This window comes from Rhinichthys klamathensis, unplaced genomic scaffold, assembly GCF_029890125.1.
Source record: "Rhinichthys klamathensis goyatoka isolate OS25496 unplaced genomic scaffold, OSU_Roscu_1.1 h1tg000176l_1, whole genome shotgun sequence".
NCBI lineage: Eukaryota > Metazoa > Chordata > Actinopteri > Cypriniformes > Leuciscidae > Rhinichthys > Rhinichthys klamathensis.
Genome location: NW_026606705.1, coordinates 475,012 through 487,552, shown reverse-complemented (window position 1 = coordinate 487,552; position 12,541 = coordinate 475,012). Strand labels below are relative to the sequence as shown.

Below are 12,541 nucleotides of genomic sequence, written 5' to 3'. Positions count from 1 at the left end.
AGGTGCACACCTTTGCTTGTGTCTGGAAGCTGGAGCTCAGCTGTGTGATGCTTTTGGTTTCGCTTTGACTCGATTCGCTAAACATGTTCACAAAGTTTTGATGCCTGAAAACTAGACTCATGCCGCATTTTTACCATGTAAGTTTTAAGCTGGGTCAATGGGTCCATAATTTTGATTATGATGATTATGATTATGATGGCTTTTATTAGTGTGATTATTATTAGTGAGACTGTCACGATTCAAATTAAAGTTTGATGTTTCATTTTGGACATTTTTATCATGTAAGATCTATGTTAAATATTTAGACTAATTGAAAATGAATGTTTAGTATTATTTTACCGCTCATGAAAGTGTTTTATCGCTGTATGAGTGTGTCTGTGATGTGTGTCTGTGTCACATGGGCTAAACCAGCTCTTCTGGTTTCTCAACAGGTTTTTGAAACTTCTGTTGTCGCTGTTTTGCTTTATCAGTCATTGTGGTCAGTATCATTTTTGCTTGTAAATTTTAACAATTCTTTATTTTTAATGTTATAGGAATTCTAGGTAGAATTAATTTTATTCTGTCTATATTTGCAGGAACCACTCCTGTACCTGTGACGGGGGGGAAAGGAGGCGACGTCACACTGACATGTGAATCTGAGGCCAGAGAGATTTCTGCTATAGCTTTAAGCACTCGGTCAAAAAACATCCTTGTCTGTGAGAGAGAAGAATGCGAGAGTGAAAACAGCAGAGTGTTTAAAGAAGGATCATGTGACATCATCATCAAGGATCTGAGATTCAGTGACGCTGGGAAATACTTTCTGAGAGTCTACAATGATGATCAGACAGAAGTGGAGCGAGAAACCCTGGAATACCAACTTCATATTCATGGTAAAGTCAAAACTGATCAAACCATCAGCTTGTGCTTTCTGGATTTCCTCATAAATAACATTGCAAACCAGCAAAGATAGTAAATGTCACTCATCCCATCAAATATCCAGATTGATATGCTTTTCAGTGGCTTATTTTTAAAATGATTACATTTTGTCCTCTTGGTACTAAATTGTGCTTATGGCATTGATTGATTGACACCATTATTATAATGCTGAATGTGTGTGTGTCCTCAGATGAGATCTCAGTGAAGAAAGGAGAGGATCTGAAGTTGGATGTTGTGTTGATCAACGCTGATAAAGTGGAGAGAAACTCTCGCTCCGGCTGGACAGAGGTGTGGAGGAGAGGTCACGGGGTCAGAGGTCACGGGGTCAGCAGTGAACGACTGACCGTCAGTGACCAGACTCTGATCATTCATGACTTTACAGTCACTGACACTGGAACATACAGAGCTCTGGACTCTAATAATGAAGCCTTGATCACAGTCACAGTCACAGGTGAGAGAAGATCAGTGGAGGAGCAGAAATATTATGTTTAATACATCATGAGCTTGGGTTTTTCTCTTTCAAACCGTAGTTAAACTGTATGACTAATCTTTTCATATCTACAGAATCTGGCTCCACAGGAGAACACACAGGTAACAGAAGAACAGTAAAATAAGAGGCTGTTTAAAAAAAAAAAAAAAAGAGTTTAAAATGTAAAATCTATCCTCTCTTCTCAGCTTCCGCCCATCCTGATCGAGAACCTTTGAGTTGGCCAGAGAAAGTGAATGGGATTTTTGTGATTACAATATTTATTGCATATATAGTGATTATGGTTCTTCAAATTGTGTTGAGGATTGCTGGAAGGTTCTGATGAGGTTACTTGTAATTTTCCTTGAGCACTAAACATATCTTCAGAGGGTTCTGTCTACATATTTCTCCTATATATACTATATACTCCAAGATTTGATTAGTTTCAAGTGGCCTAGTTAAAGATCTGGACTATAGTAACTGAAGGGTGACCAATCCTATTTCTTGAACTAGTTTTTGTTGAATATTAACTATTGTTTCTAAAGAGTTAGGAAAGTATTTATAGTAAAAAAAAAAAGAGAAGAAAAAAAAGAAAAGGAAAGCATTTATAAAGATTGTAGAAAATATTTGTTTAAATAATATTAATTATTTAATATATATATATATTAAAAATATAACTTAAATAAGAAAGAATTGTTATATATATATATATATATATATATATATATATATATATATATATATATATATATATATATATATAACAATTCTTTCTTATTTAAGTTATATTTTTAATTACATTTCTATTTAATCTTTATTTTCCTGTTTATCACTGTGAAGCTGCTTAATATTCTACAGATTTATTGATCTGACTGCTTTGAAACAATCTGTCAAAAGCTCTAGAAATATATGTGATTGATTGAGGAAGGTTGGAATCACTACACAACGTCTTCACATATTTTATATGAATCATACACTTTCTGCCTTTTGGAAATGGTTAAAAAATTGGACATCACACACTAGACTTTGTACATTATTCCAAGAACAACAAACTTGTTCCGTGCCAATCATACACTATGAGATTTTCTGTGAGATCTCTCGGCTCAAATCTGCAGTCTGGCTCGGACTTTTACATTGTGTCTTTTTTTTTTTTTTACCTAACTTAAAAACAAATAAGGCAAACTATCACATTCAACTTTTTAAGTTAACTCAACTAATCTGCTGTCAACTTAAATACTTCTGTTCATCTAATAAATAACAGGTAGTCTTATGAACTAAAAAGTTATTGTCATGGCAACTACAGATTATTTAGCATTTAGCAATCAGCATCAATTCTTTCATCTCCATGTCTGATTTTTAAAGCAAACTAAATGAACATTACCACAGTCATAACAACAGCAGCGGCAGCTTTAATTACTAATTAAGCCAGTAAATGCAAAGCAAAAATAAAGATTTTTCATGCCAAAATGCATGCTGGGAAATGCCACAAAATTGTTAAACTTAAAATTGTTTGTTCACATAACTCCATTGGAAAGTTGGGACAACATTTAGACTTAATTAAGGTCAACTTAAGGTTAAAGTTCAGTGATGTCAACAAAACTTTTGTTAGCAACATGTTTAGAGTATTCTTATTTAGTTCACACAACATAATAAACTGACTTTGTTCAAGCTACTTTACATTTGTTAGAAGAATTTTGCAAGTTAGATTTTTTACCGTCCACTCGTTCAGACTGTGAATCGGGTCAAATGTCAGTGTATTCCAGCCTTAAAATGATAATCATTGTAGAGATTTTTTGACAACTGTATGTATTTGTATATAACTATACAAATTAAACAACATTTGTAAGTAATACTTTTGTTGGTATGCATTTTTTTGTATATATATGCATTTTTGTGTTTTTTATATATTCTAATATGGTGAAACAGAGGATGTTTCGAGAGTTTACTCCTGTTGCATTTACTTAAAAAATAAAAAGGAAGTTTCATAACTTTCCGCAACAGATTAAAGCAGCATGAGCTGAAATGTGCAGCTAACTGTGATCTGAAATGATCCAGGATCTGGTTTAAAATAATTCAGTCGTTCTGAACATGTGGTACTCAGCACTTACAGAGATTTACCATCTCACTCTCTAATTTACCACCTGTATTATGTTGGTGTCTTGTACAGTTCTAGATTGGTGTATTTGCATAATATCACTTTAATGAAATATATGGTGGTAAGCTGTAAAACATACAGGCGTCATTATGCAATCCAGTAACATTGTCATCGTATTTTTGCATGGTGAATTTTTGGCAACTACTATTGCTGTTTTTTTAACCATAATAATCACAAATCATGTATAAATATGATGACTTCAAAAGTATGCGATACAAAGTTGGAATTATGATTTGAAAAGTCGAAATTATGACTCAAAAATAATTATGACAGTCCAAATGACGTAATGTCACATCTGTCAGCTGCGGTGCCCTTATGTTCCAGCAGAGCCTCGTCCCTCACTGTCTCCACACACAATGCTCAATATTAGTTTGTCTTGTTAATCATATCTTTTCCCTGTTTATTTAAATGGATTTTGCCCTGTATTGAGTATGAAGTCTTGTTTGTATTTGTTTGCATGTTACTGTGTCTGCATTCCCGAGCAGTCTCTATGTTTCTGTGATTATCTCTGCCTGAGTCTTGGATTTCTCGTTGCTGTCTGCCTCAGTGGATTATGTGTGTTGATAACGTGTTGTTTGACCCGGTCTCGATTACCAGTGAGAGTGCCCATCATTACCAGCAGAGGGCACTCCAACCCGACTATTATCATTCCCTAATGAAACTACATTTCCCATAACTCTCTGATGGGTTCAAAATGTAGTTTCATTAGGGAATGACAATAGTCTGGAGTGGAGTGCCCTCTGCTGGTAATGATGGGCGCTCTCACTGGTAATCGAGACAGACCCTCTGGTATGGACTATGAGTTTGGATTATACTACTTATTATAGACTACTGATTATAAACTGTATTTGGGTCCTCCCAACCTGCCACTTCTATCTAAAAATCTGTCTTTTTACAGTTGCTGAATTGCTTGCACACTCAATCTGTCTCTGACATTTTTCAGTCTGGCTGAACCCTTCACAGCACGGAGTCTGCTCTTTAAAAAGTTAAAATATAATTATATTTTAACCCTCTGGGGTCCTTCGGCCCAAATGGACCCGAAGCATTAAAATATTTTTTTATTTAAAAATCATAGCTTTATCGGAATGGTCCGAAATTTGGTGACTTTGTTGGTACTTGGTATATGAACACCCAAAAAAATTGGGGACAGGATTTGAATAGTCTAAGTGGTTGTAAAAAAAATAGTCACACTCAGGACCTTCGGGTCCAAATGGACCCGCATAGGAAATGAATGGGAAATTGGCAAAAATGTGAAAATACAGAGTTTTTTTGTGTGTACAATCTACAAATCAGCCACGATCCAGAAAAAAAGCACACAGCAGTGAAGGGGTGAATCTATAAAACATCAAGAGTGCAAAACAGACACATCCACACACACACACACACACACACACACACACAAACACACTTTTATACACATACACACTAATAAATTTAGATTACATATGGGTTTTGAATTTTTAAAATGCTCAGTTTGTCCACCAGATGGCATCCATCTCATTTCAAAAATTGCTTTCATGAGGCCTAGGCTTGACTCTAAAATGAAATACAGCTTTAAAAAAAAATAAAAAAAAAAATAAAACATTTTCTATTATATTCAATGGGGGAAAAAATGGGTCATAATTATTGCATTAATATTAATTATAAATCAGTTTTATATTTGAAATTATCTCAAAACACCAAAAAAGAAAAGAAAAAATATTATAAAAAACAAGTAAAAAAAAAAAATGATGATTTTTTTTTTATAAATATTAATCCCACCCTTCCGGCCCATTTGGACCCGAAGGTCCTGAGTGTGACTCTGAAATGAAGGACCCCAGAGGGTTAATGACTACAGGCGATGAAGACACCATGGCTTTAGTGCTATTAGACTTGAGCTTGACTTCTCACTTTGTAGATCACATGATATAAATCTCGACTGAAGAGTTTGATTGGCATCACAGGTACGGTTCTCAAATGGTTCCAGTCACACTAATCTAGGCCTAATAGAAGTTTATCTGTTCGCTGCGCTCCTTTATTCTCGGCAGGGATCAATTTTGGCATCCCTACTATTCTCATTATACATGCTACCCTTGGGATCAATTATGAGTAGATTTGGTGTGTCGTACGGTACCTCTGTTATGCTGATGACACCCAACTCTGTAATACCTGTAAAACATAAAGATAACAATAGTTTAGAAGTCAATATGACTATGATGCAGAAATCTTGATCACAATCACAGGTGAGAGAAGCTCTGTGGATATGTAGAAATAACTATTTTTGAAACATTTGGATAGCTGACATGATGAAAAACAGACACTGCAACTTTTCAAGCAAACTTTTCAGGATATTTAAAAATGTTTGCAGCACATATGCCATATAAATTTGCGTTTTTGAGAGATAAGTCTAATTTTAGCATTACATCCAGAAAAAGGCTGAATAAAGTGAAATGTTGACAAAAAACATAGCTATAGCCTAGGCTATTTTTGTTCCCCTCACTCCACAACAAATGTTTTAAATTTAACAGTAGGCTATTCAGAAAAATATAAGTAGGCCTAGTATAAGCTTAATATAACGTCAAGCCAACACGAATTAATTTAAGGCTAAACTGAAACCGAAACTGTTCTTTGTCTTATTTGGGCATGTTCCTCCCAAGGGATCCCAGTGTAATCCGCGACGTCACTAAATGAAGGAATGCCTTTTCTGCTGGTATGTGTTTTCACGGTTTTCACACACTGTAAGACACGCGACCCAAGAAACAGCTCGCGTGTGAGCGATACTATCAGATTTGTTTTCATTCATTTTTCTCTCCTTGTCACCGCTCGCTAATCTTGCAATAATTTATGACGTTTTGACGCCTGATCAAAAGACTCAAACAGATCATGTAAGTTTTCATGTTTTAAAATATAAAATATAAATTTCATGTTATAAAATGTCTTTTTGTTAATAGCCTAAGCTAACTTAGTTGTCTAATCGCGCTATTTATTGATGCGGAAATGAGTCAGCAGGTTTACGACGAACATATCCATCATTGTGATTATGATTATGGTTGTTATTAGCCTAGTGGGGTTATTAATATAATTAGATCATCACTGCATTTCTAAAGCGTGTTGCTTGTGTATTGAGTTTGACTGATTATTTTCAGTATTACACAGGAATCATTAAAGTAAAGATTCATATTATAGTTTGATGTTATTAGGTTAGTCATTTTTATCATGTAAGATGTGCATGTTAAATATTCAGAAAAAATGAAAGTGAATGTTTAGTAATATTTTACCGCTCAGGAAAGCGTTTTATCCCTGTATAAATGTCTTTGTGATTTATTAGCCTGAATATGTGACATAAAGCAGCTCTTCTGTTTTCTCATCAGGTTTAGATGGTTGAATCTGCTTCTGCTGTTTTGCTTTATCAAATATAGAGGTCAGTATCATATTTGTTTATAAATTAAATTTTTTTTTGATCTTTAGTTCCGGGTAGAGTTGTTGTAGTCGATTGTTTCTCTGTCGTATCATTCAGCCAAGAGACTTTGGTTGATGGTGGAAATCCCCCAGCATATTACATTATCATACCACATCCAGACTTAATCCATTTCATTCCAGTTCAATCGTCTGTTTGCTTGCAAAGGCCAATAAGAAATAATAGTCTAAATAGCTGAACAAGCTAACTCTGAAGGAAGTGAGATTAATAATTTATATTGTCTGTATTTGCAGAAACCACCATTGCAGGAAATATCCTTATACATGTGACGGGACAAAAAGGAAAAAACGCCACTCTGTCATGTAATATTGACGCCAGAGACATTATTGATGTTATTTTAAACAGTCAGTCAAAAAACATCCCTGTCTGTGAGAAGAAAAACTGTAGTGGACGACTATTTAAAGAAGGATGTGACGTCGTCATCAAGGATCTGATCTTCAGTGACGCTGGGAAATACATTCTGAGAGTCCATTACAATAACACTCCAGAGCCACAGATCAGGGAATACCATCTTCAAATTCATGGTAAAGTCAAAACTGATCAAACCATCAACTTTCCTTCAGTGATTGTGTTGGTATTCCATGAATTCCTGTAATCATCAGAGACACTGAATGTGACACGCACCGCTTATTCAGATTAGTCGTCTCCAATATGGGGTTTTCCAATGTCTTGCATTGGAATATTGGAATACCGTAGATTACATTTGTTCCCCTTAATCATAAATATGTGTTTATGGCCTTGCCTGATTGACACCATTATAACAATGATTGAGGATAAAGTGTCTTTCTGTTTGTCCTCAGATGATATTTCTGTGAAGAAAGGCGAGAAAGTAAAGTTGGATGTTCTGTTGATCAACGCTGATAAAGTGGAGAGAAACTCTCGCTCCGGCTGGACAGAGGTGTGGAGGAGAGGTCACGGGGTCAGCAGTGATCGACTGAATGATCGTGATGGAAATCTGACCATTAATGAGTTAACAGCCAATGACACTGGAACATACAGAGTTCTGGATTCAGAAGGAGAAACCTTGATCACAGTCACAGTCACAGGTGAGAGAAGAGCAGAGATATTTGACCTTATTTTACAGCTGACGTTTATTCATCATGATTTGAACAGCAAATGGTAAATTATATGACTAAAGGTCCTGATATACTCATGAAGAAGTTCTTTTTCATTATTCAATTAGGGGTCAAACGAAGTTTGAAATGCGCGAGGAGCGATAAACTGCTATCGAACATCTGCTGAGAGCAGCGTTTATATGAATATATAAATATGTGCTGCACGCTTTCCTTTCAATAACAAAATAAACACACAACGAAACTGAGAAAACAGCAAGTATCTTTAAAGGGATAGTTCACCCAAAAATGAATATTCTGTCAGTAATTACTCTCCCTCATGTTGTTCCAGACCCGTAAGACCTTCGTTCATCTTCAGAACACAAATTAAGATATTTTTTATTAAATCTGAGAGCTGGATCACTCCTCCATAGTAAGGTGACGTAATGTAACAGCGCAGCGCTTCTGTGTTGTACGTCAGAACGTAGGCTCACTATTGGCCGACGCTGGTCATGTGTGTGTGATGCTGGCCAATAGTGAGCCTTCGTTCTGACGTACAACACAGAAGCGCTGCGCTGTTACACTACGTCAACTCACTCGAGGCCCACAAAGAAGATTAATAGTTATTTTTGTTTTCTTTGCACAGAAAAAGTATTCTCGTCGCTTGATAAACTTAAAGGGATACTTCACCTCTGGAAAGATGAATGTGTATTTAAAATGGGTCATTTATGTAGAAGAAATGTGAAATTATTTTTGAATTTGGAGCTTTCTAGACTGAGAAAAGCCAGAAAATGTATTTTTGGCTTATGTGGATGAAAGACAACAACTCCCAGAATGCACTTGCTTCGCTGCCCTAGGAGGCCACGCCTACCGGTAACAAGCGCAGTAGTTAAACAACAAGTCTAGGCTACTAGTGAGTCTCCGTGATGAGTCTGCCGGGGATTTCGAGATCGCCCAAAATGTCCGGGATTCGACTTTTGCGTTCTACAGTCGCCATTCATCATGTTTACTGTGGTGAGCAGGACGAGGCCGGTGGCGTGATTACTGATGAGCAACACCTGTGAGACGCACCGGTCTCGTATCTCTCACGGAGGAGCGGGAATTTTCTTAGCAATGTTAAAATGCACATCAACCGATCACTTGTTTAGCATTCATGTAAACACTACATTCAGATTCACCAATCGGAATGAATTCAGTTAGATTAAAACAAAAGGTGTGCATGTAAACAATGAATGGCGACTGCAGAAAGCAAAAGCTGAATCCCGGACATTTTGTACGATCTCGACGGCCGGACATGTCCGGGAAAAAGATGGTAACCCCTACTACTCAGCTTTCTCCACAGAACAAGAGCCTGCTAGCTTAGCTTCCAGAAAAAGATGGCTGACACTATGGGCCCTATCTTGCACTCGGCGCAAATGACTTTGTACACTGACGCATGTATCATTCCTATTTTGCACCCACGCAAAGCGGACTTTTCCCTCCACAGACGCACGTCGGTTAACTAAGAAATACACTTGCGCTCCCCGGGGCGGTTCAGCGCAAAGAGGAGGCGTGTTCCGGCGCAAACTTTCCCTCATGCTATTTTGCTGTTCTATAAAACAATTGCGCCACTGACCAGAAAAAAATAGTCTAAAGTCAGTTGCGCGTTGTTCATTATGCTATTTTAACGGCGCATGCTTGGCCATAATCAATGTAGCGTGTGCACAACGCGCATACACGTTGATTCTCTCATCTAAGCAGCAGTTTTCATTTTTGCAAATCATACATTATTACGATAGATAGATAGATAGATAGATAGATAGATAGATAGATAGATAGATAGATAGATAGATAGATAGATAGATAGATAGATAGATAGATAGGCAATTTATTATAAAAGCATACATGTAGCTTACACATTTACCCAAATTATCATACGCCTGTTTAACAGAAGTTAATTTGGGTGGGTTTCTACATCCCCAATGTCACTTCTCTGTGTTTTACGGCCCTGACGAGAACGTTGCTCTCCTCGGCTGTGAACCGCTCCTGGCGCGCGCCTGGCCAATCCACCGTTATAATAGGAATCCGCTTTAGAACAAGCGCGCCTGCTCTTAAAGGGAATGTGAGATGACGCTCTGATTGGTTTATTTCACGTTACGCCCAAACCACACCTATGAATAATGAAGCTGCAAGCAAGAATTGATCCCATAGAAGCCTATGAAGGAGTGAGACAGCTCTCAGATTTAATAAAAAAATGTGTGTTCTGAAGATGAACGAAAGTCTTACAGGGTTGGAACAACATGAGGGAGAGTAATTACTGACAAACTTTTCAATTTTGGGTGAACTAAAGCATAAGTAAAGCATCTGATCAGTGGTTATGTTTGCACGAGCTCTACGGCACTACAGTAATGTCGTGCCACATTTATTTATATATCACACAAGAATAGATTGCTTAAATTCAAGCAGCGTTACCATATTAAACATGCAAACTGTGTCTGTCTCATTTCATTAAAAGTACAACTTCATTTTTTACTATAAAGCAGCTCTCCAGTGTGTTCATGATTTCAGTCGCAGTGTGAAATCGTCTCACTGAACAGGCCAAATGAACCAGAAAAGATTTTCACGTGAAAGAAGGCGGAGCCTCCGCACACACCTACAGTCAAACCAAAAAATGATTCAGGCATTTTTAGTGTGCAGGACACTATAGTTCATTTATGTAAGTGAGGAGAGCAAAATAAAGTAAACTGTGACATAATATACCCAAATATTCTTCATACAGTGACTACCAGTGACATTTATAAACATTTGGGACCAAAAATTATTCAGACACTTTGGGCTGATCATGTTTTTCTCAAAGTTATCTGACATTATCAAGATGAATTTGTTCTGACACAGTTTAACCCTGAGTTATCATATTTTATTATCATTTTCTAAGCTATAGCGAATAAATGTGATAATGTGAGAAATGATAAAGGAGTCTGAATTCATTTTGGTTTGACTGTACCTATAACGTAATCACCACGCTCCAATGGTGTTTACCAGCCGAAGTGAAATTTTCCGGAAAGTTCACTTTCAAGCTGTTTCGAACTCGGCCTGATTTTGTTCGAAATAACGTCACATCAGTTCGTTCTTCGATTTCGCTTGAAGTATATCGGGGTCTTAACCTTTCAATCTCCTCTACAGAATCTAGAACAGACTCAGGATCACCAGGAGAACGCAAGGATGGCACTGAACCTCGTAAGTAAATCAGGAGGCGTTGAGAGCTTTAGAAAATCTTTAAGCAGTGAGATTAAAAAAGCATTTTAAAAGCATTAAGCATTTTAAAAGTTCTCTTCCCACCTTTCTCCTTCCAGCTGCAGTGTATTGGTTCTTGCGTGTTGGACTGCCTCTGATTCTGCTGGTTCTGCTGGGTGTGATTGTCTTTTTTGTCATCAAGAAACCCCAGTGTCTGAATGATCTTTACTCGCAGCCGCCGGATCAGAATGCAGAGGAACCAGGCCTTTAATAATCTCTCCTGAGGGCCCGTGCGGCGCAGGATTGAACATCCAGCGATTTATAATTCACCTTCAGAGTCAACAGTTTTACCGAGGATTCTGTCAACATACACCATACCGCAGGTGTGAGATACATATCATCATATCATCAGTGCACACTTTCACTGTGTGATGCAGACTAGTAAAATACAGTCAGAATGACCCTGGAATTCAAGATATGAGATCAAAATACCCCTGTATGAGTCTTATATTTATATCATATTATATAGTAGTTACAGGTGGCATCGGATGCCTATTTTCCACAAGTTGGTGTGATTCTTTAGGGTCTTCATGTAAAGTTTGTTTGTAACATACTTTGGTTAAAATTCCTCAATGGTTGTGTAAAACAACACCATATGGGCGGCGCATGAGCATTATGACATCACAGTGCTCAGAAAATCCAAACGGCTTGATTATTGAGAGTGTTAAGGCTTTTTGAGGATAAAAAAAAGGAGTGAATGGATTTTTTTCATTGTATTGTGTCCACACACTGCAAAGACACATTTAAATGCAAAATGAATTTTGCATTCGACTGCCCCTTTAAGCACATCTGTTTTTTGCTCTATTTCACAAATGAAAGTTCCAACTAATTCCACAGCAGAACCGTTGTGGCCGAAGCACAGTGACGTTTCATTGATGAATTAATATTTTGAATGATTTAACAGCATTAAACACACAATGTAAATACATCTAAATGCCAATTCAGATGCAGCTTCTGTGCCAAAGATGGGTTTTGTTGATACTGATTTCATCCGATTGTGTCTTATTATTCTAACTGAAATTATTGATTAAATGAAAGAATTTGTCATAAAAGATGATGCATGCATCTAGGTTAGAAAAATGTCCATGTAAAGAAAAGAAACACCCCTGGAAATCAATTTAAGGGAGAAAATATCAGCTTGATATATGAAGAATAAAAGCTTTGTGAGTCAGTCAGGCCTAATCCAGTCAAGACAGACCAGCACAAAAACTCTACGACAAAAT

The 12,541-nt window shown here is 36.9% G+C and overlaps 1 protein-coding gene and 1 long non-coding RNA gene across 2 annotated transcripts; both read left to right on the top strand.

Annotated features, from left to right (window-relative positions):
- The first annotated feature begins 242 nt into the window (after window positions 1-242).
- Window positions 243-1,229, top strand: LOC130092389 (uncharacterized). The gene is made up of 3 exons (XR_008807913.1): window positions 243-478; window positions 576-869; window positions 1,106-1,229. It is a non-coding gene; the product is annotated as an uncharacterized LOC130092389 (long non-coding RNA).
- Window positions 1,230-4,248: 3,019 nt separating this feature from the next.
- Window positions 4,249-11,650, top strand: LOC130092565 (uncharacterized). Its single transcript, XM_056260468.1, has 6 exons — window positions 4,249-4,304; window positions 6,887-6,936; window positions 7,227-7,517; window positions 7,794-8,039; window positions 11,208-11,261; window positions 11,378-11,650. The coding sequence occupies exons 1-6, from the start codon at window positions 4,249-4,251 to the stop codon at window positions 11,527-11,529; spliced, it is 849 nt and encodes a 282-aa protein (XP_056116443.1). The 3' UTR covers window positions 11,530-11,650.
- The last annotated feature ends 891 nt before the right edge of the window (window positions 11,651-12,541 follow it).

What these genes read in the sequence shown, in the direction of transcription:
- LOC130092565 (XM_056260468.1), top strand. Translation starts at nt 4,249, where the DNA reads ATGACAATAGTCTGGAGTGGAGTGCCCTCTGCTGGTAATGATGGGCGC. An exon ending in TTGCTTTATCAAATATAGAG is followed by an intron (nt 6,937 to 7,226) that starts GTCAGTATCATA and finishes CTGTATTTGCAG; the next exon opens with AAACCACCATTGCAGGAAAT. An exon ending in ATACCATCTTCAAATTCATG is followed by an intron (nt 7,518 to 7,793) that starts GTAAAGTCAAAA and finishes GTTTGTCCTCAG; the next exon opens with ATGATATTTCTGTGAAGAAA.